General features: G+C 36.3%; 1 protein-coding gene across 3 annotated transcripts in view; it reads left to right on the top strand.

Annotated features, from left to right (window-relative positions):
- The window catches only part of LOC138710509 (solute carrier family 23 member 2-like), a 78,503-nt gene that overhangs the window by 18,866 nt on the left and 37,064 nt on the right, over positions 1–22,573 (top strand). For 2 of the 3 annotated variants that reach the window (XM_069841453.1, XM_069841452.1), the window contains exons 2-6: positions 2,201–2,353; positions 10,159–10,316; positions 13,212–13,417; positions 19,524–19,650; positions 21,116–21,236. In XM_069841453.1, the coding sequence (XP_069697554.1) occupies positions 2,210–2,353; positions 10,159–10,316; positions 13,212–13,417; positions 19,524–19,650; positions 21,116–21,236 (756 nt within the window). In that variant the 5' untranslated portion in view covers positions 2,201–2,209. The remainder of the gene's footprint in view (positions 1–2,200; positions 2,354–10,158; positions 10,317–13,211; positions 13,418–19,523; positions 19,651–21,115; positions 21,237–22,573) is intronic. The other variant, XM_069841454.1, reaches the window with a different exon arrangement.

Genomic DNA, 22,573 nt, shown 5'->3' with positions numbered 1-22,573 from the left:
CGTAGTCAAAGTTTGTCACAAAAAATGTGCTATTTATAAGGCCTATACAAAGTTTCATAAAAATCCGTTGGAATGCAGATAAGTTACTAATTTTTTCCAGATAGTTTTGCGTTATTGCACACTGTGCGCCTCAATTAAAATACCTGACAATAGCCGAAAAGACACGAATCTGAAAATCGCCCATTTCATTGGCTCACCTTGTATAATCTAACTACAGTATTTAAACGAGTTTACTTGTTCCAATCTTGAATTGTTAATACAAATTTTGCTTCGGATCGAATGAGTAGTTTTCCTAGAAAGATCATAACTTCTGTTTTTATTTTTGAGATTTTCATGTTAAAATCTTGTGCAGTAATACTAAGTTGATGAATCGAGTACCATAATTCGTCTTCTGTGTAAGCGAGAAGAACTTGGTCATCTACGTGCAGGAGAGAATCTACGGTATTGTTACTATGGAGATGAACGTTTTCATGAACTGTTAACCTCCAGTGTCTAATGATGGCGTTAATATAAATCTTAAGCAAGAGTGGTGATAAATGGCAGTCCTTCGCACTTCACAATTTATCGGTTTCCAGTCATAAAAATCTTCTCCTATTTTTATTACTAGATATTACGTTAGACTTTACCACTAACACCAATGCTGCTACTGCTGCTGATGCTACCGCTACTGTTACTACTACTAATAGCAGGCCTAGTAATACAAAATATTACATACTAATAAATAAATCTGTGACAGGACATCCCATAAGAGGGGCAAGGCCGACAAGAAGACTGCATCAACCCCACATGTCTTACCATAGGAGAGTAACGTGTGATTAGCATGATCCCTCCTGCTGGCTTTCAAAACCGGATTTCGCTACTGACTGTAGCTCCTCAAACGCATCACGATATTTGGTGGTTCCGCACACTGACCGAAATTTCCTGAGAAAATGTCGAACCAGTGCTCATTCCGTACCGCTAATCTACGTAAAGCATAACGCTTAGGTACACCCAGAGGTTACGGCGCAGGACATTTGGGTGCAATCTAATATTTCTAACTTTTAAAAACGTAACGAAATGCTCTTCAGTACGGCGAATTCTCCGACATGATCTCCATTACCACCATTGTGCCACCAGTCACTCTGCTCGCGAAACAATGAGTTGCTCCATGAGCGGTTCCCGGATAGTTTCATCTCGCGTAATGGTGACCACCGATGGCCACCAACGTCATGTGATTTAACGCAATGTGATTTTTTTCTATGGAGTAGTCTTAAATCATTGTTTTATGTCAACAAACCCCGAAACATACGCGAGTTAAAAGAGGAAATGAGAAGAGTTGTCGGCGAAATCCAAGTGGAAATTTGTCAGGCAGTCATAGCGAATTTCACGGACAGAGTTCTTGCATACCAGCGCAGTAGAGGAGGTCATATGCCCGACATCATTTGATTTATTTATTTACCGACTCACTCAGTTACTTACTTATTTACTTAGTTGCTTAGTTCCTTACTTACTTAGTTACATACTTAATTACTTAGTTATTTACTTATTTATTTACCTATTCATTTATTTATTTTTACTAATGGCGGGAGCGAATCCAGAAATGCATATAGAGTGTTAGTTGGGAGACCGGAGGGAAAAAGTCCTTTGGAGAGGCCGAGACGTATATGGGAGAATAATATTAAAATGGATTTGAGGGAGGTGGGCTATGATGATAGAGACTGGATTAATCTTGCACAGAATAGGGACCGATGGCTGGCTTATGTGAGAGCGACAATGAACCTGCGGCTTCCTTAAAAGCCATTTGTAAGTAAGTTATTAATGGCGGGAACTTGACTTTTCGTCATTTACCCATATAAAGCCAGTTCTGTAAACCAAATTATCGACAGGGTGCATCATTGGAGGCTGGTCTACGCTACACCCGCAATGAGATGATGATGATGATGATGATGATGATGATGATGATGATGATGATGATGATGACATGTTGGGACGCCGCATGGGAACCGGAGCTCCCGGGGAAAACCCCTGACTTACCTGGACCACGGGCTTGCCCAATACAAGTTATACATCGGAAGTACGCCGGGGATGGAACCTAGGTCCACATGATTATAAGTCCAGCGCTCTAGCCACTAGACCAACATAACGGCTCAGTCAGATTTATTGTACTACGTATTTTCATGTAACACGAATTCTAAAAAATGTCCTTCATCTGGTTGCACAGGAACTTAGAATGCAAGATGATAATTTGGAAATTGGACTGAACATCGTCACTAAGATGGAGGCGGAAGACGCGAAGAAGAGACAAGATACAGACATCACATACGGTATTGATGACAACCCGCCATGGTACCTTTGCGTGTTCATGGCACTTCAGGTAAGAATGGATGTAATGTTTGTCCAGATTTATTTCTATCGTTGAAAAACTGTGACTGTCGAATAATCTTGCTGATAACATTTTTTGTCAGAATTAAGATTATAAAATATGCACACTGGGCGGGGTATGGAGCATCCCTAAGCACTTCAGCTCCAATAGGCTTTTTCCACACCCATGCCGATCGTACTGCCCGGCTAAGACTGCTCCAGCATCCGACACACCACGCATTCCTCTCTAGCTATCAAATCCTTATATCATGTTTATTGTGGTGATCTCCTGTACATCACAGATCTACAGGAGTTATGTTCTCTAAGGCAAACACGCACATGAGAATCTCCGGTATCTCATGCAGATCTCTGGGTCATCTAGAATCCATCATAATTCATAATAGTCACTTAAAAAGCCGGATGCATATCGATCAGTAAAAAACCTCGCATTTTTTATACTCTAATTTTTTCCCTACTAATACAAGGTGTTGAGGACAGTGCATTTTCAAAAATATACTATCGAAAGTCAAACGGTTTTCGTATTGTTGAGCGACAAATTTAGCGAATTTTATAAAAACAAGCCTCTTTCAGCGCTCAGAACTCTGGAACCATTTACTGCAGAACATTGAACGAGAGCTCATTTTGAAGCTGGCATTTGGTAGGTTCTGTTAAGAAGTAATCCTTATTTTTATTGTACACAGAGAGACAGATAATCTGATTTTACTTACTTGTAGGCTTTTTGCCAATTTGTAAAAATGTAAAAAAAATATTGAGAAAAAACCTTGCATTATTAACAGGGATTCGGCATTGTTTGCTTAGTGGTATGGCAATAAATTTCGAGGGTATTAAATAGATTATTTCCACACGCCTGGACTTGAACGGCGCAGTACCGCACGCACTTGCCGAGAGTTGAAGATAAGCGAGCGTTGGGCGTCATTTTACTACTGTGTTTACGAAAACTTGTGATAAAGCTAGCCCAGCTATGCGCTACTAGACGAAACATCACATGTTTGTCTCCTGGCCTTGCTTGTCTCGGCTAGCTCCCGTCTCACAGTCAGCTGGTTAGTTCACGCGTGTACTATTTATTTTCGTTATTTGATATTTTCAATTCTTTCTTATCAACATACCAACAGTAAAAAATATGTGTTTATTTGTTCTTTCAATGCGGAATCTAACTACATATTTTTAAAATATTTTTTCGGTGGCAAAGCCGTCTTAATGAGGAAAAATCTAAATTTCTCCATTTCCATAAAAAGTAAGAAAATCTGTTTATATGTCAATATAAACTTTAATTTCTCAGCATCAAAATAAACCATGATTTTGATCATTGGTTGAAAGGGTTTCGGATCTACAACAGTTTAAAGTTGCTATTTTTATGAAAATATGATAAATGTAAATATTTTTAATTTAAACACTATGAAGTTCTGATGGCTCAAACTTTGCGCAAAGCATTGTATCACAGTTCTCTACGTACAAAAAAAGTTTCATTGTATTTAGAAATTGTAAGGTCAATTTTCTCTATATTTCGGTCGATTTGAGATGGAATAGCTCATACAGAATCAGACGCGACGCGACGCAACGCGGTGAGGTGAGGTGAGACGCGAAGTTTTGCTTTACATCGCCTCGCGACATCTTAACACGGTCTGCTCGCGACTACTGCTTTACTGGCTGTGTGGGTTTCGAAAACTGGCCTAGGCTAGAAATTGGCGTTAATATGAGAAATTCTATTGTGTTCGGTTATTATTTGTTAAGGATGCCTAATATGCCTAAAATCTATAGGATTGAAAGAATCTTAAAATTAAATACTACTAATGTACTGCACAAACGTCATTTTGTATGTTTATGACTGCTTCACGACTCACAATAAAGAAAAATAATATATTAAATCACAATAATGAGTGATAGTAGCTAGAGAGCAGAGAATTAGGCTTACTACAAGTTATTATTATTATTATTATTATTATTATTATTATTATTATTATTATTATTATTATCATCAATATTATTATTCATGTGGTGCTTTCATCTCATTTGCAATTTCTCACATATTTTTAGAAACCACATTATTGTGATATTGTTTCAAAGATTTTACAGAACGTATATTTCCTGTACTAAAACAACTAATTCCTCCGCATCGAGCTCGATTATGAATAATTTGCACTACACAACAATATAGTATTTGTAGATAGTGAAAGAGTACAATCATAATCACTACTAAAGCATGCGCAGTACACTGCAGCTATCAGCCAGTCTCCTCGCGACGAACTTCAAGCAGTCATTTGATGTTGTCTCTCCGTGTCTCCTCGCGTCTGCCCGCGACCGTCGCGCCGCGTCTGATTCTGTGTGCACCCGGCCTAATTTGTGATACAGCACTTTCAAATGTCTGAGTTTTGTACTTTGTATTTTATTTTATTTTTTTAAATATGTTATGTACGTTTTTGAAAACATGTATTATTATTTTTGTCAAGTGAACAAGAAAACATTTCATGTTAACAATTCTGAGAAGGTTTCGTCGAGGAAATTGCTGAAATTCTGGAATTGTGGCCAATTAGCCAAAAATGTATTCACGCAATGATCATCATAACGGTACTGCTTTCCAACTAAAACTCCTGTGCGGAAGTGAGTTTCAAGAATAAATTTGTAATGCTCTATTATAACCAAGCTTCGAGACTTTGGACCCGATAGAGCAGTTCAGTGGGAAATCTGCATAACGGCGTACTGAGTATAGTGGTAAAGCGTACAGTGGTGGGGGTACTGTAGAATCAATGACAACAAATAAACAAAGGAAAACGCTCTGGGTTTGAAGGTTCTGACGAATAACTTCGTTTTCATACAAATCTATTTTCAAACTGTGTCTGAAACTATTACACGGTTAGAAAAGTCAGAGCAAGAGATGCCGAAAGCCCTCAAATTAGTTGAGGAAATGACACAGAGAATTAATGAGACATCAAGTACACCGGTTACTGAACGTGTAAAACAGAAGTGGAAATCAATTTTATGTAAAAATAACGGATATGGAACATTGTGTAATATAAACAGCAAATTAGTGGACTTGGAGTCACCCGAGAATGAAGGACTGTCTCTTAGAGACTGCAATGATGTTAGGTTTTTTCGTTTTGCTCCTATAAAGTCATGCGATGTAGAGCGCAGCTTTTCACAGTACAAACTGTGTTTGGTAGACAACTGAAAAAAGATTAACGTTTGAGACACTGAGAATGTATCTTGTAGTACACTGCAATTCGGTACTGTAACTGCACTTCCTAAAGACGACCAATAGGATAATTGAAGAAATTAAAATTGCTACATGTTTATTTCCACCATTAACTCTGTGTATAATTAAACACAAATGCTTATAAAAGACAGGAGAATAAATGCTTTTCACATTCTTTTGACATTGTTATTGTGTAATGTATATTTACTTTCAGAATGTAAATATGTATCTGCTTCCCCATACTACCGTACTCTATTCTAAATAGCAACGTTGTTACCTGAACACATCTCTACCTTTCACTACCTGCAGCGAGTCAACAACCTATAGTACAAGCACAGTAAACTTTCAGTCTTACTAATAAACCGTGTATAGTTTTTATACGAGACTTATGCAGAGTTGAGACAGAAAACGTTACTAATAAACCGTGAATAAGCTATGGACGTATAAACAGGCTGTAACTATACAATGGGAATTGCTTTGCAGTAGTTATATACACGAAACCCCTTGTTTAAGCGTTGTATATAGCTAAAAAATGGCCGCTCCTTTAACAGCTGTTCGTATCGACTGTCGTTTTATGATGTTTACCTTGTAACCACAGAAGAACAAACCAAAGATCATAGAATTATTAGAATCATATTGCTATAGCTTGTAATCCTTGACCAAAATGTAGTGTGGTAATCGATTAGAGCCAGTTGTACTATCGATATTTAACACGCCACACTAGAGCGCTCTACCGGATCCAGTAGAGAATCTCAGATATTCTATTACCTTTCGTAACGAAGTAATGACGAAACTATGACGTAGCTGTGTAACAGTTATACTGTTATACACGATGTATGTAGTGATTATCAGTAAGGAATTTACACACGACTTATAAACGAGCTACTCATTGTATAAGTATAAGATAGTTAAACGTCTGTATATAGAGTTTTTATTAGTAAGACCGTTATTGTATCGGGTCCAAAGTCTCGAAGCCTGGTTATAACATTCATTTTACTCTTAAGAAATATCTTTAAAAATTAAATGATGTTTGTTGTAATAATATCTAACACGGATGACATTATTTCATTTCTTGTTTTTAATACAACTGCATTCATTTGTTGACGAAACAAAAGAGTACCCAATGTCAACAACAGAAATGGCCTACATGGTTATCTATGCCCTAAGGATCAAACTCGTTCCGTGATGATGGCCTTATTCCTATAATATTCAAAACAAGTATCGGAATTTCTCATTCAAACTAAACACGGGTAAAAGAAAACCGTAAAAATAGTAAGCAGACTTTTGTCCCCATATTCTCGGTATTCTATTACATTATTAGAAGATGTAGTGTAGTGAGTTTGAATCCCTACCTCATGTACTTGGGAGGTGTCCTCAGGGAGAAATCTTAAGAAAAAAAAAACTACCTAACATCATTCGTTCCCTTCTTGCTGCTGCTCTCCGAAACAAAGGTGAAGAAGTTCATTGTTTGGCTGATCAAGATAGCGTACAGAGGATTGACATCATCGTCAATCGTTCATTTTCAACATTTCCGGTTTATTATTGTCTCTCTACGTTGGTAAACTTCTGTAACAAGTTCTGTCTTTAAAAACAAGTTTCCACAGCTGCAATTCTTGCCTTCCTTTTGTCTTGCGCGTTGTCATTTCCATGTCAGCGTTTATTATACTTTTAATGTTCATTTATTATTCCAGTTCGGAATATGTATGATAAGAACTTTCTTGTGTTAAATATTATTAACGTACCTTGTTATCATGTTTCGACCTATTTTCGGTCATCTTCGGAACTGGTCGTTGTTGGTCTTGGCGCTTCTTGTTTCTTGTGTGGGTGCGTTCGTAGTGTAGAGTCAAAGAGTGTATGTGTTTTGAAATTGAGTTGTGTGTTGAGAATATCGTTGGGTTGTGTTTTCGTGTGTCTGTATATCTCATATTGTTCTAGTGTGTTGAGTTTCTGGCTTTTTGGTTGGATGTGCAGTATTTCCATGTCTGTGTTGATGTCTCTGTAGGTGTGGTTGGCATGTGTGATGTGTTCTGCATATGTGGAGGTGTTTTGTAATTTTGTTATGGCTGTGATTTGTTCTTTGTAACGTGTTCGAAATGATCTGCCTGTCTGTCCTATGTAGAAGTTGTTGCAGGTGTTACATAGGCAGGTTATAGGCAGGTGTTATTCCAGCATGAGTAGTGCAAGTGACGAGTAGTCCTGGTGCCAATGCTCTCACTGGGAAAGCGTTTTCATTATGGATAATAAATTGGACGGATATAGAAAAAAATTTTGCTGAAATCATTAAGAATTTCAACCTTTCTTGTAAAGATTGTTTCAGATATGTGAAAGGTGATGATAGATTACAGAATGAATGCAAATCAAGTTGTAAATATAACATATTCCATTGAATTGTACTCTAAATAAAACGTTGAGTGCAGTTATATGTAGGCCTACAGAGTCTTCAAATAGACGTTTATTCGTGAGTGTGCAGCCGCACGTGGTGGCTGAAAGCACGCTGTTTGTCGGCAGAGCCGAATATTCATAGCCCCTTAAGTCAAGCGCATAGACTGCTCATGTAAATTAAAATTTCAATAGAAACCTACCTTTGTCATAGGAGATGTTGAAAATGATGTCCTTGCGGCGCCACACATCTCTCACACCTTTTAAGAAAATTTGCATTAGCACGCATTAGTTACTCTTCTGAAATTGCTGAAATTTCCCTTCAGTTATTCCAACCTATGTTGGTTATTCTGATAACCTTTATTTTTTTAATTTCCCCAAATAGAAATCGCATACGATAAGATCTAAAGATTGCATTGGTCATAATATTCCCTTACTGATGATCTTATCTTAAAAAATTTCCGCAATTGATGCTAACAAGAGATCGGTTGTATGCACTATAGCGAAGACTACTGTTGAAAAATGGCAGTGTACATTCAAAGTCAAATAATTCATCTAGGAATGGTCTGATATATTATCCCTGTACTTCTGCGCATTTACAGTATTTTCAAGGAAATATAGGCCCTATAATTCTGTAAGCATTCACTGCGCATCATAGGGTAAAGGTTGGTATTATCATATTAATGTTATGTTTTATTTAACGACGCTCGCAACTGTCGAGGTTACATTAGAGTCGCCGGTGTGCCGGAATTTTGTCAGTAAATCTACTGACATGAGCCTGCCGCATTTAAGCACACTTAAATGAAATCGACCTGGCCCGGGATCGAACTCGCAACCTCAGGCATAGAAGGCCAGCGCTGTACCAACTGCGCCAACCAGGCCGACTAGCTATTATCGTGATTGAGTAGTATTATGATATTTTTTTTTTGACAATTTATTACAATTTTACTGAGCGAGAGGAAAACTGGTTTTTTGCGCCAATGTATTAAGGGAATGTTCATGGACAAGTTCCTACACAAAGCCGATCTTTCTCTCACTCAGTAAAACCGTGATAAGTTCTCAAACATAGTATCACTCAATTACTCGTATCACCAACCTTTACCCTACATAAATTTTTTGGTCATGCAATGGCATTTCGTGTACAAGATGGGTTTTTCTGCACTCCACTATCTGTTTTGCTTTGTCGCTACATGGTAATGTAAATAAAACCATGCTTCATCCGTGAAAAAATTAAATGTGGATAAACATAGCCATTATTAACATTATCCAACATCCAATTGTAAAAATTTACTCTGCTCACATTATCATGTGACTGCAATTCCTGGACAAATAAAGCAGTACATGGCTATTTTTATTAGACACATTAATTTCAAGATCTTACAGTTGATATTCTTGTAACACAGCATGCGATAAAATAAAAAAGTGTATAAAATGTATCAGAATAAGCCACATACGTTGAAAGAACTGAAAGACAATATAAGAAGGGAATTCCAACAATTTCAGAAGAAGAACTCATTCATTCATTCATTCACAGTGTTCTGTCAAAGAGCCGGCCTTTCACTGCAAACCCAGCATTCTTCAATCTTCCCTATTTTCCGTCTTCTTCTTAGCCTCCACTTACGATCCATGTAGGCCATCTTAATATTATGTACTATCTGTTATCTTCTTCTGACTCGAACTTTTCTTTCGTTGCATCCTTTAGAAGACAGTTTCTTCTTAACCAGTGGCGCAGCTAATTTCTTTTTCTCTTCGTGATCAGTTTCAGCATTATTCTTCCTTCACAGGTGGTAACTGTAATTGTAATTTGTATGAGCAATCTATGTGCTTGACTTAAGGGGTTATAAATATCCGACTCTGCTAGCAAATAGCGTGCTTCCAGCCGCCACACACGGCAGCACACTCACGGATGAACGTCTATTTGAATGAAGGCTCTGTAAATGTACTTAAAATAGCATTACTCTCTGTACTGTATAATTATTGGTAATGTCGTATTGAGGGGGTATAGGCAATAATTTCCAAAACCTTTCTTATTTTTGTTTGAAATCCTGACAATCTTACAGTACTGACAATAAATTTAAAAATCTTCCTTATTTTCAGTTTGGAAACCTGGTAATCCTACCTTGAAGTGAAACGTAAATTTCAACTTTTAACACATTGTTAAAAAAAAGTAGGCCTAACTAAAAGTGATGTAGCCTAAAACAAACTCCACATTAATATGATATTTTCAGCACTACCTCACAATGATTGGTGCTATTGTGTCAATTCCCTTCATTTTGACGCCAGCCATCTGTATGAAAGATGACGATCCAGCCCGGAGCCATATCATCTGCACCATGATCTTTGTTACGGGCATTGTGACTTGGGTGCAAGCTACATTTGGTTGCAGGTAATGTGTGAACACTTTCATTTTAGTTATAAGAAATTACAGATCTATCTATATTTCTCTCACCAAACGTCAGTTCTCATTTTTTTTCAATAAAAAACTTATTCGGTACAAGTAGCCTACTTTACTTAACTAACAATGAACTAATAGCTTCATTTCGATGGGTTGAGTTCTTTTAAAAATCCTATCATTGACTTTTTAGGTAATTTTTTATTATTAACCTATCAGGTTTACAAATTTAACGATCTTTTGACAAACCAAACGTAATTAAAATCGTATCAATGTAGGCCCATACAGAATGGACCTCTAGTATTTCCCAGAATTTGACTGTTTATTGAAGAAAGATCAAAGGAGGAGGAAATTTTTATTGATTTCATTTTTAAATTCAACTCAAATGTTTTCATCATCGATGTGGCTAGTACTAGTTGCTGTCTACTGATGCGGAAAATACGAAATATAGGAATTACCGATACCTCTATAAGATACAAATTGTTGAAGAAATAAAGCCAACTGACAAATGTCAGCGACAAGAATTTGCATTTCAGGTATTATAGTGCATTAACGAAGAGATTACTTTTGTTTAAAGATTAAATCATGATGGGTGATATGTTTCGAGTAATACCGAATCATTTGACTTGCATTTTCAAAAATGACCAACATTATTTTTGTCTCACTAGATTCGTGATTTGGACCACTGTGCATTGATTGAATAGCAATTATTCTTCCGTCTTCCTCTGTCGACAATGTTTATGTCGCCTGTTAGACATTATGGAACGCAATATAGGCATGCTAGAAGAATACATGCTTCCACAGATTGCAGACATGCAAACATTCCAATATAATCTTGCAACAGATGACCACCGCCTTGCTGGAACATTATTGTGCCTACATCACCGGACAATACTTTTCTGGACTGTTAGACTGGACATATACGTACAATTTCACGACATATTCAATCTCCATTAGATATTTTTAGGGGCTATGTCAAGTGTGTATTCCACCAAAGTGACTGACCTCAACAATTCACGTGATCGCGTTGTGGAAGCTGTAGCATCTATCACACCAGATAATACTACAGACAACCGTTTGGATAATGTTCGTGCTAGCGAAGGGGCTCATGTAGAGATCTACTTCTGATTGTTTTCTTTATTTGTTAATTGTCTGAGTTGCTCATCCTAATAAAGATGACAAATTCCCTCGCATTTTCCTGTTTCTTTTTAGAGGTGTTTGTACTCAGAGGCGCTCAAGAGGTTCATCTGGTACATTTCATGAAGTGTCGTTTATCCCAGTGATATCAAGCTCGGCCACTGGTGGCAGCTGCCACAGGTTTGCCACGAGCTCGGACCCAGGGCCTCTCGTGCCCCGAGCTGCTAGCACAGTGCTTTGGCAGGCGGAGACGTAAGAACTTGAAGTCCAAGACAATGCTGCGTCTAAATCTATAGACATGATCCGCGCTGAATCGCCTACTTTGCGTAGAATTTTTAATATACAAAACGGTACGTAGAATGGGAGAATCTGTTCTTATGTAGGATTGTAGCAAATCATATACAATGCTTAGTATGCAAACAGTACTTCTTTATAATAAAGTACAAAATAAAACAACATTACGAGTTGAAACATCGACCGGACTGTCCACACCTGTGGAGAAACGGTTAGCGCGTCTGGCCGCGAAACCAGGTGGCCCGGGTTCAATGCCCGGTCGGGGCAAGTTAACCTGGTTGAGGTTTTTTCCAGGGTTTTTCCTCAACCCAATATGAGCAAATGCTGGATAATTTTCGGTGCTGGACCCCGGACTCATTTCACCGGGCATTATCACATTCATCTCATTCAGACGCTAAATAACCTAAGATGTTGATAAAGCGTCGTAAAATAACCTACTAATATAAAAAAATCAACCGGACTATGAAGGAATTTATAGAGAAAAACGAGTTGTTCTAGTAAAATGTCTAAAAGTAGATAAATGTGATGTAAATAGTTCACTCACGCTGTGAAATATTATTATTTGTCTTACAAATTAAATGTTATTTAGTGTAATTTTACAGTTTTAAAGCTCGTAGAAGTTTCTGATAGTACATGTTGGCCTATTTACTGTTGTGCAATTCTAAGATGAAACTAAAAATCTGTTTCATAGTCATTGTTAAAAAAATCGTAACAGTAATATAAGTAATATAAATTAGCGGGACCTGCATTTCTATGACTCAAGGAAATATAAAACTGATCATTACATTTGTACTGAAGTTTGAAGGAAATTATCACAAATTAAAAAAATAGTCATATAAATAAACATTAATAAAATTATTCCGTAAGGTACACATTTTTTATTATAATTACTTATATATTCTATTAATGTTTATTATACATTCCCCACTATGTACCTTATTTTCCGGGGCATAAGACACAATTTGGAACTTATTCAGACGGTCAATTTATTAAGGACCGCATTTTAACAGCAGCAAAGAATGTATGTCCCAGTGAATCTTCGAAGTTTGAGACCATAAGCTTGTCGCTAAATACTGTAGCTAATGATGCACAAGAAATTTCCCTGGTCTTACATTCGCACATGACAATGTGATCGGTAACAATACTGAATGACGCCGCCTTCCAGGTACGTTTGAATTGTCGTCTGCTTTACGTCATCTGCCCCGAGTCTGGTACCTTGCTCTGTGTAGGTTTATGGTGGCATTGAGTTTGACATGACTTGTCTATCCTATAAAGGAATTTCCAAATGTTATATTTGAAATATTTATTCTGCCTGAATTTTCATTTTATAATGGAACGTGTACGTACATCCCCAAACAAAATGTGAAATAATTTCAATTCCTTTATTCTGACCTAACGGAATTTTTCAATCTTCCTATTAATCAACTGTCATAGTGATCTGATCTTATCTATCAACAGGTTACCTATAGTGCAAGGTGGAACCATCTCATTCTTGGTGCCAACTTTGGCTATTCTCAACTTGCCACAATGGCGATGTCCCGAGCCTGCTGTTCTGGATGCAATGACATCTGACAATAGAACGGAATTGTGGCAGACTCGAATGAGGGAGTTATCAGGAGCCATAGCCGTCTCTGCTGTCCTTCAGGCTGTAATTGGCTTATTTGGTAAGTTTTTTTGACTTAGTATACGTTCCCTATTAGGGATGGAAGTTTAATTGTAAATAACCGCTCATTTTGAACTGAATTTAATCTAAAGGAATTTAATCAGTTTTTTTTATTTTGTGAAAAAACAAGGTTCAAAGTCGGCAAATTCGTCAGGAAAACAAAATGAGAGGTTATTGTCAATAGACATCAATGAACAATAATTTACAGTTAACTATTAACCAATCAGAAGATAATTAAAAAGACGTCATTAGATACTGAACATCCTTAAAGACATTCCAAAACAAAATACAACAGTAAGAATTATAACATTGCAGTATAGTCTATACGAAAAAGGCAAGATATCGCTCTCGACTCTAATAATAATAATAATAATAATAATAATAATAATAATAATAATAATAATAATAATAATAATAATAATAATAATAATAATACCAAATATGAAATTTACCTCTGTGAAGATAATACATGTTTCAGTCCATTTTCACAAGTACATTCTGAAAACAATGCTTAAAATATCACACCACGCCACATTTTAGATATTTTAGATATCCTACATCCAAAACGAGTTCATGAGTCACCTGGTAACACGCGTGTCGTATTTTGGTTACCCCTATCATACACGATTACTTACACACATACAAAATGTAAAGATGAAAATGTGTTATTTGTTATACCATCTAATCAACAAGCCTTTGTCAGTTATCAACAGACAGAGGCAGAGCAATCGTATTACAGCACGGAATATAGGTGACGTCAGGTACTGTGACGGACACTTCCCTCCACAACAGCCGGTTTCGTTGCGACCAAGGAATAACGAAACAAGCGAATAATTATAGAATGATTAACCTCCTCCATCTCTTCGGAGGCTAAGAGGAATGTTTTACCTGGAGCATCAGACTCAGGGTTTCTACAACATGAGTGACTGATCTAAGAGCGGTGTCTTTAGTTTCGTCTATAGAGAGGAAAGTCTTTTTATCTACTACTGCATCTCTTATATTATTTAGGCATTTGTCATAGATTGTTGGTAAGTATGTTTTTTGTGTAATTATGTTTCCGAAGACATTTTTCTGTTAGTATATTTGTTTATGAATGCTACGAAACAAGGGTGCTGTACCTTTTTTTTTTGGGGGGGGGAGGATATCCGCTCTTATTAGCGTATGACACAGATCCTCGAAAAATTCTGACCTATAGTTTGGGGCTGGGGAGGTTCAAGGTCCACTTTCCTCATTGTTTCTGTCTTCTAATAAACCTTAATCCTGGTTTACCTGATTTCGAAGCAGGGTATACTGCCTTCAACTGTGCATCATATCATAGATATTTGTTTACAGAAAACACTTCAAGTTCACAGCGGGTCCACCTTCCCTCGCCACCGTGATTCCATGCGTTCCTATCTTGATGGTATACTTACTAAAACCCCTCTGCCAGGTTATCAGGATATACAGGGACATCATTTTATTTTACTAACATTTTTAATATTAACCTGGCTATACCTCTGGATCAACGCCGTTTGCTACCCACTTCCACGACTGGAGTTCGATGATACTGGCGTAATATACAAACAAATCACTTTACTAGGTATAGGAGGGAAGAAAAGTAGTTCATCCATTTACGTAAACTAGGAAATATCGCGCTTTTGAGTTTTATCATTTTCATTAGGTTTTTGTTTAATCAAAATACAGTACAGTATTAACAATGAGTATTTTTACTCACGAACTTAGCTGTCCATGCGGACATAGGCTATTCATTATGCAGTGTATATTATACTGTCTACAGCACATTAGCGTACAATATAGAGAATGAAGTTAAATTGAAAAATAATCATAATATGGATATTTAAACACATTTTTGAAAATGTTGGCCGTTCATTTCGATACAGGCTTCAGTTCTAATGTGCATATTATCGCATTATAGACTATTATACCTAATCCCAATTACCAGTTTCGTCCTTCGTACTAGTAACTCATCTTGAAATAATTCTGTACCTACTCTATAAAAGAGTACCTTACGTACTGTAAATTCAATCTTCACTTCTTGCCGATCCGAAAAGATATAATTACTCAGACATAACTATTATCTACTGTTCGTCCAAGTGGTTATGTCGTAGGGTCGTAGAAAGGGAGGAAATCACGTGACAGTTACTTAACGAGGGCCTTTTACTTAAGTTATTTAAACAGTCGTATAATATTACGTAGACGTCCAATTCCTAGCAGAAATTAATGTTCTGAGAAAAGAGCTAAGACAGCTCAGCTACTAACTGACGAATAAAAGCTGGTGGGGGAAACGGGATACGACGTAGGCAAATGTGCGAAAATCATTCAATATTGAAAGCTCTTTTGTCACTGGAAAACGCGAACATATTTTTGGAATGTACTGTTTACTATGGCCGTAAGGCTACTATGACTGTATATGCGGTCTTGGTTCTGTGTGGAGGACGGTTGAACTTCATTAGTAGAGGGGGTGGGAATGAAGTACATTCAAAAACTCAGGTACAATAAAAATTGAAGTAAAAATAAAATGATGTCCCTGTAGAAGTAAACACCGTAAAGAGTTAAACCCAGATATAGACCGGTCTCGCACTTCTAATGGCGTTGTAAAGTAATATTATTTCCTGCACAAAACGTGATGTAACTTATGTTATTCACATTTCTGCTGGCTAAAAACAGAACTGGAAATTTGTCGGTAAACAAAAATATTTGAAGAAATAGTTTGTCTTATTCCTTTCAGGATAGTGCATTATGTTAGCCGGAGGTTGAATATACTGTATACTACCTGGGTGGTGATGTCGCCTACCAATTTAAAATACGCGCACTCCACCTGCTAAACTGTCAGTCTCATTGTGGATGTGTTGACAGCAGTGTACTATATTGTGAAGTTTCTTTTTCACTTAGTGTAATTTTTTCACAAGTTTTCACTTAGTGTAATTTTTCAGAAATATTGGAGTGTTTTAGTAGTGCAATGCAAAGGGCTAGTTCACATCGGAAGTGCAGAAATAATCCGGATAATTTGTGTTACGCTTGTGGACGGTTTACTCCCAAAAAATGAGAGGAAAAAATTTATAACATTACTAATCATGCATATTCTTTATACTTCGGGTGTCAAAGTGTCAAATTGGTGACCAGGAAAAACAATGATCACGTCATCAATGTTGTACCACTTGTACGGCAAATCAGATTGGAGTTACATGGCAAACTCAAAGCGTTACCATTTGCTGTACTTACGGTGTGGCAAGAACCAACAAATCATATTAATGATTGTTACTTCTGCACGACAAATATATTTGGCATGCCTAGGAAAAGTAAATACGTTATTCAGTATCCAGATATACCTTGTGCCGTGCGACCTGTTCCACATAGCGAGGAATTGCCTATACCTATACCCTCTAAGACGTGGAGTAGTGACAGTAATGATGAAGAAAATAGTGATCCCTGGTCTCAGTTGTCCCCGAAGCCAGAGACTTCTACTTCAAAAGATCCTGACTTTCAACCAGATAATTTTAAAGTGAAATACATTTTGTGGAGTAAGTAGACTTGAGTGATTAGACACTTGACTAAAATTTGTCGAAAGAAGAATCTGAACTTCTAGGTTCTAGGTGCAACAATAGAAATTACTTGCACGTGGTACAAAAATTACAGAGTTTCTTTTATACAGTTATCAAAACAAGCCAGCCCTCTTGTAGGTAAAGAATTAGTACACTGCAAACCAAAAGATTGTAACATATTCCTTAGCTGGTTAGTGATAGTTGACTCAAATCTAATATCAATATTTAAATCCATACATATAATAACATTCTTCATTTTACCACGTAGGGAATGAGTGAGGAAGGGAGAAGGGGAAACTCGGTCCGGCATGTAGCTTACTATACATTTTAAGTAACAATGATGCTGAAAACCTAATTTATCCTAAAACCTTGAAATCGAGTTTTTTACATCACAATAATGATAAAAAACAGTCAAAATCTGTTAATACGCGGTAATATAGCAAGATAGACTTACGTTTTGTGCAAGTTATTGAAAAGGCATTCTCTGTAATAACAAAATGAAATCTTCTAACTTGAATTGTAAACTATACAATTTAATTATCAATGATGCTGAAAACCGAATTTATCCTAAAATCTCGAAATAGAGTTTTTTACATCACAATAATGACAAGAAATACTCAAAATCTGTTACAGCGAATTTTCTATGGTTTTGTTTGTAAGACAAGAGTGTGTGATAAATTAAAGTAATGTAAACAGAATGTCACCAAAAACGTTTCTGTCACAAGAATTAATTATTAAATAACTGTGTCTACAATAAAAAACTCCATTACATAAAGATTCAGAGCTTTAAAGATATCTGTACAATTGGGTTTCGTTCACCACTGTGGAGTAATGGTTAGCCGGCCTGATCATGAAACGAGCCGGCCAGGGTTCAAATCCTGGTTGGGACAAGTTACTTGGTTGAGGTATCTCCGAAGTTTTCCCTTCCGTTAAGAGCAATTGCTGGGTAACTTTCGGTGCTGGACCCCGGACACATTTTGCTGGAATCATCACCTTCATCTCATTCAGACGCTAGATAAGCACAGGAGTTGATAAAGCGTCGTAAAAAAACCAATTAAAAACATTGGCTTTCCACTGAGACTTATCTAGTAAAGTGTTGCAGGTTACTCTTGATGTAATTTTATACGTTAGGTCAGTCTTGCGATGGTGACTAATATTTGCGGGCGAGAGCGATTTTATGCCCGCTGCGCGAGCGCGGAGCTCTTTTACCTGTAAACATTGCTAAAGGATGTACAGATCTTAGAACACAGCACATCATGACGGAACGGAAGCGCTTAAAGCTTTCACGGTAGAGTGGAAGATACAATATTTATGCTTCGAACATGGTGATGAAGTCCAGTGTTTGTTGTGTAAAAAAAATATCATTTGCAAAAAAGCAACATAAAACGGCATTATGAGACGCAACATGAAAAAAAAATAGGCATTATTCAGGAGAAGAGAGAAATAAATTCATTTCGGAATTGACATCGAAGGTAAATTAATTTACATTTGGATCAGCAGATAGTATCTAGATTCCTTTTATTTCTTTATTTTAAATGTATTGTTGATGTTTTATTTATTGCTTGTTTCTGGATAATTACTTTTATTAGACTACGTGTTTCTTCAATTTAGGAATAATATTTTATCTATGATTGTACTTTAACTTAAACTATTACTAAACTCAAAACGCTAATTCACTTTTATTCCAATAACTATTTTCAGGATTTTTAGCAAATATGAACTAAACATATTGAAAACTTTGATGCAAGGAGCTTTTTTAATTATATAAAACATACTTAATAATATAATTTCAAATCTATTAGACCTAATTGTACAAAATTTTGTACAGATGATATTATTATAGATCTGTTTATATAGTTTAAATTTCACAAATTTTGGCCGAAATTGTGGAAGTTTTGAAAGTCATACATATCCCCTTAAATGATTGACCCCAAAAATTACGATGGCTCTCAATATCTTAATTTAATCAATTTGTTTTTTCGTGTTATGTGCATCTCACAAATCACTCTAAGAAAACTCATTACATAATCACGACTGGAGAATAAGGACTACATTTTCACAATTACACAATCAATATACTCTATTTCAATCAATATTGCCATTATTATTTTTTCAACAAATACTCAAAAGTATTTAGAGATCACACACGTCGAGCAGGTCGACCCTATTAGTTTCTCCTAACCAATGAAGTGAAGTATTTACATAATAAATAATTGCTTTTAACAATAAAATGGTTTACATAAAATTAACTTTTCCTATTTCTCTTTTTGTTCCTAAAAACCCTTCCCTTTGCGATTTGTTTATATATGTACATTGTACATGTATATTAAATAACTGAGTAATTAGCCCTATTACATAACCAGAAATTTAGTAACGCAAGTTATTGTAATAATTGCTGCCTTTATTCGCTGCATGTGCATGTACATCCCTGTTGTCTACGCTACAGTGAATGCGCTATGCGCTCGTGATCAAGGTCGAGCTCTTCTACCATGATTGGGAGCTAATATTGTCTCATCCCTGCGTTAAGTAGATTCTAATCAAATTTGTTCTTTGCCATTTTGTTAGGTATCGTCGGTGTAATACTGAGATATGTGACCCCTCTCACAATTGTACCTACAGTCTCCTTGGTTGGGCTCTCTCTGTTTGAAAATGCAGCTGACTCAGCCTCACAACATTGGGGAATCGCTGCAGGGTGAGTACAAGACATCCTGAATCTTAACATATATGGAGTGAAACTATATTTACAGTAGATTATGTCATACAGAGAGTTACTGCATTCGAGATTTTAATGATTTAAAGATTACAACACATGGTTATTAGGAAATTTTGTATCAAGCAATGAAATAAATATGAACTCTAAAAAATGAGGTCATGAGGATGATTCACTGAAAACATAATTATAAATAAATATACCTAAATTAAATTGTTTAAGTTATTTTAATCAATATGCAACACTTCATAGTCTGTAGCCTAATATTAACTAATTTTCTTTCTAGTATATTTTTACGATATTGACACTGATTGAAAAAGATTAATACATTCTTAAATGTACATCCATTTCTTCCGGTTCATTTTATATCTGCAAACTGTAAGTTACATAAAGTACCAATTTATCTAACAATAAGATGTTATTTCGCTATCACAAAGTTTATTGGATTTTTTTAGGTAAAATACATCGAAAGCAAAATAATATGTGTACTGGTTTCTTTTCCATAATCGTCGTTCTCCCGAATTTTTTTTAATTATTAGCATTAATAGTATCTTGTTCGGTTCATTCTAATTCTACTTTCTTTCATTTGGGTCAAAGTGAAACAGTTTCAGATTAAATGTTATATGTAGAAGAGGGAGTCCGCACTATTTTTTTTTCTTTTACCAAAGTGACATTCCATTTAATCCAGAACCTTGGAAACTTTGGGGGGGGGGGGCTGGAAGTAATATGGTACTGCATAAAATATTTAAGGGCAACTGTCTCGACGTTTTTGCTAAAACAACTTAAATCGGACAAAATAATATTTTCAGAAACGTGACGACACGCTGTACGTAGTTCCTTGTGGCGCGCAGGTCTCTAGATCTGTCTATTGGTTCGTACTATTACAAGCGGATATCTACAAAAGTGTTTTAGTAAGGCACGTTGTTCAATCTACATTTTATAAAAGCTGCTGATTCTCTGAGGTAATAAATTAAATTTCAAGAAGTTAAAGTTGTGATGAATAATAACATTTGGCAGATCAAGCTTTCAAGTATAACTCCCTGTAAAGTTGATTTGAATAATTTTGAGGGAAAAATTGTTCCGGGGACGGGCATCGAATCCAGGACCTTTGGTTAAACGTACCAACGCTCTACCAACTGAGCTACCCGGGAACTCTACCAGACACCGATCCAATTTTTCCCTCTATATCCACAGACTTCAAAGTGTGCTGACAACCGTCAAGCAACCAACATTGAGTACACACTAACTCTGTGTGACTTAAATTGTGGTTTTCTGCAAACAGTGACATGTATGAAAGCTTGATTTGCATAATACACGTCACTGCTCGTTAACAGTGTTACAGCTGTTTCAGTAATTTAAATTCTTATTTCGCAAGTAGATAGGAAGTTGAAAAAATAACTCACAGTTCCTCAGTTGTTTCTAAGAACTTTCTTTTTTTTTTCTGTAGGACAATCCTGATGTTGACTGCGTTTTCACAACTTCTAAGAGAGGTTCACGTACCACTGTTGGCCTACAAACGTGACGTGGGTTTCTCTATCGTCTGGTTTCAACTCTTCAAACTTTTTCCAGTAAGCTACCTGTCTAGTCGAAATCTTAATTCTTATTTACATGTAATATACCGGTATAATATTATTCAAAATATTATAAACCTAAAATACAGTAACCAGAATAAGGATCACGACCACGACCACGATAAGGAATATGAGAAACAGAACAAGAATCGTGATGAAGACCGTGACAAAGGTAGCAAGGGCCATGGTATGGACCACAACAAGGGCAAACACAAGGACCATGATAAGGATCACCACAAGCACAACAAGGATCACGATAAGGATTACGACAAGCACATAAACACAAGAACCATGAGAAAAACAAGAACCACGATAAGAGTTATAGCTTACCACGATATTGAAGCCCTCGTAAATGTAATGTCACATTCTTGCTTAGCCAGTAACATATTCTAGAGCAGACCTACAGAACTGTAACTCCTCAGAGCGACTGCTTTACCTTTCCTTCTACCCCACCCACCTTTTCTACCAGTCCGGTCATAGCGTTCCAGTTACGCTCGGCTGCATCAATATTCATTCTCGAGGCAGCAGGTATACAATACGCTATCGAGAATTACAAATGAATAGATAATAAAATCCTTAGGAACATACCTTTAGAAAGTAAGAGAAAAATGAAGGAGGAAAATGAATAAGTTAAAAGACATGTAAAATAAATTTTAAAATGTATGTGTACATATAATGTACGAAGCTCTACTTATGTATATATTGTCCCATTACTAGTAAAGCCGATTCAGTCCACTTTTTGTGTAAAATAAGTTAAGTACAGTCCCCGACTTGTCTTTCCTTGCTCTGTATTCTCCTAAAATGCAATAAGTCCGAAATTTTGCATGCAGGCAACAAACCAATTACTTTATTTGAAGAATTTATTATGATTTTTCGTGCATTAACAAAGTTTTAATTTTCCTATTTTTATAAAACTTGTATTACTGGTCTTAACTAGTTTTACTAGTAATAGGACGATAAATAAATTGTACGTTTATAAGTGAGTGATAGCTGATGACCGGATGTCAATGCTATCATTCACCATTGTAACGCACTCCTACCAAATAAATGAATATATAAATAAATAAAAAAAAAACAAATAAATACACAATACGAGTACTGCAGTTTAAAGGTAACAGGAACATGGCAAAATCTAAACCCGTGAAGAAATATTACACTTCCAAAGAAAATTGCAATATGATTATTTTGTTGTTGAAGACGAAAGAATTGCTTGTTTACTGTGTCCCATCCAATTTATTTCTACTCGTCATTTCAATATTAAACCACATTTCAACAAAGCCCATATTAAGAATTATGGAATGCACAAACTTTCGGGTAAGTTCATTATTACGAAC

This window comes from Periplaneta americana, chromosome 12 (assembly GCF_040183065.1).
Source record: "Periplaneta americana isolate PAMFEO1 chromosome 12, P.americana_PAMFEO1_priV1, whole genome shotgun sequence".
In the NCBI taxonomy this organism is placed as follows: Eukaryota; Metazoa; Arthropoda; class Insecta; order Blattodea; family Blattidae; genus Periplaneta; species Periplaneta americana.
This window is presented reverse-complemented; position numbering and strand designations above follow the sequence as displayed.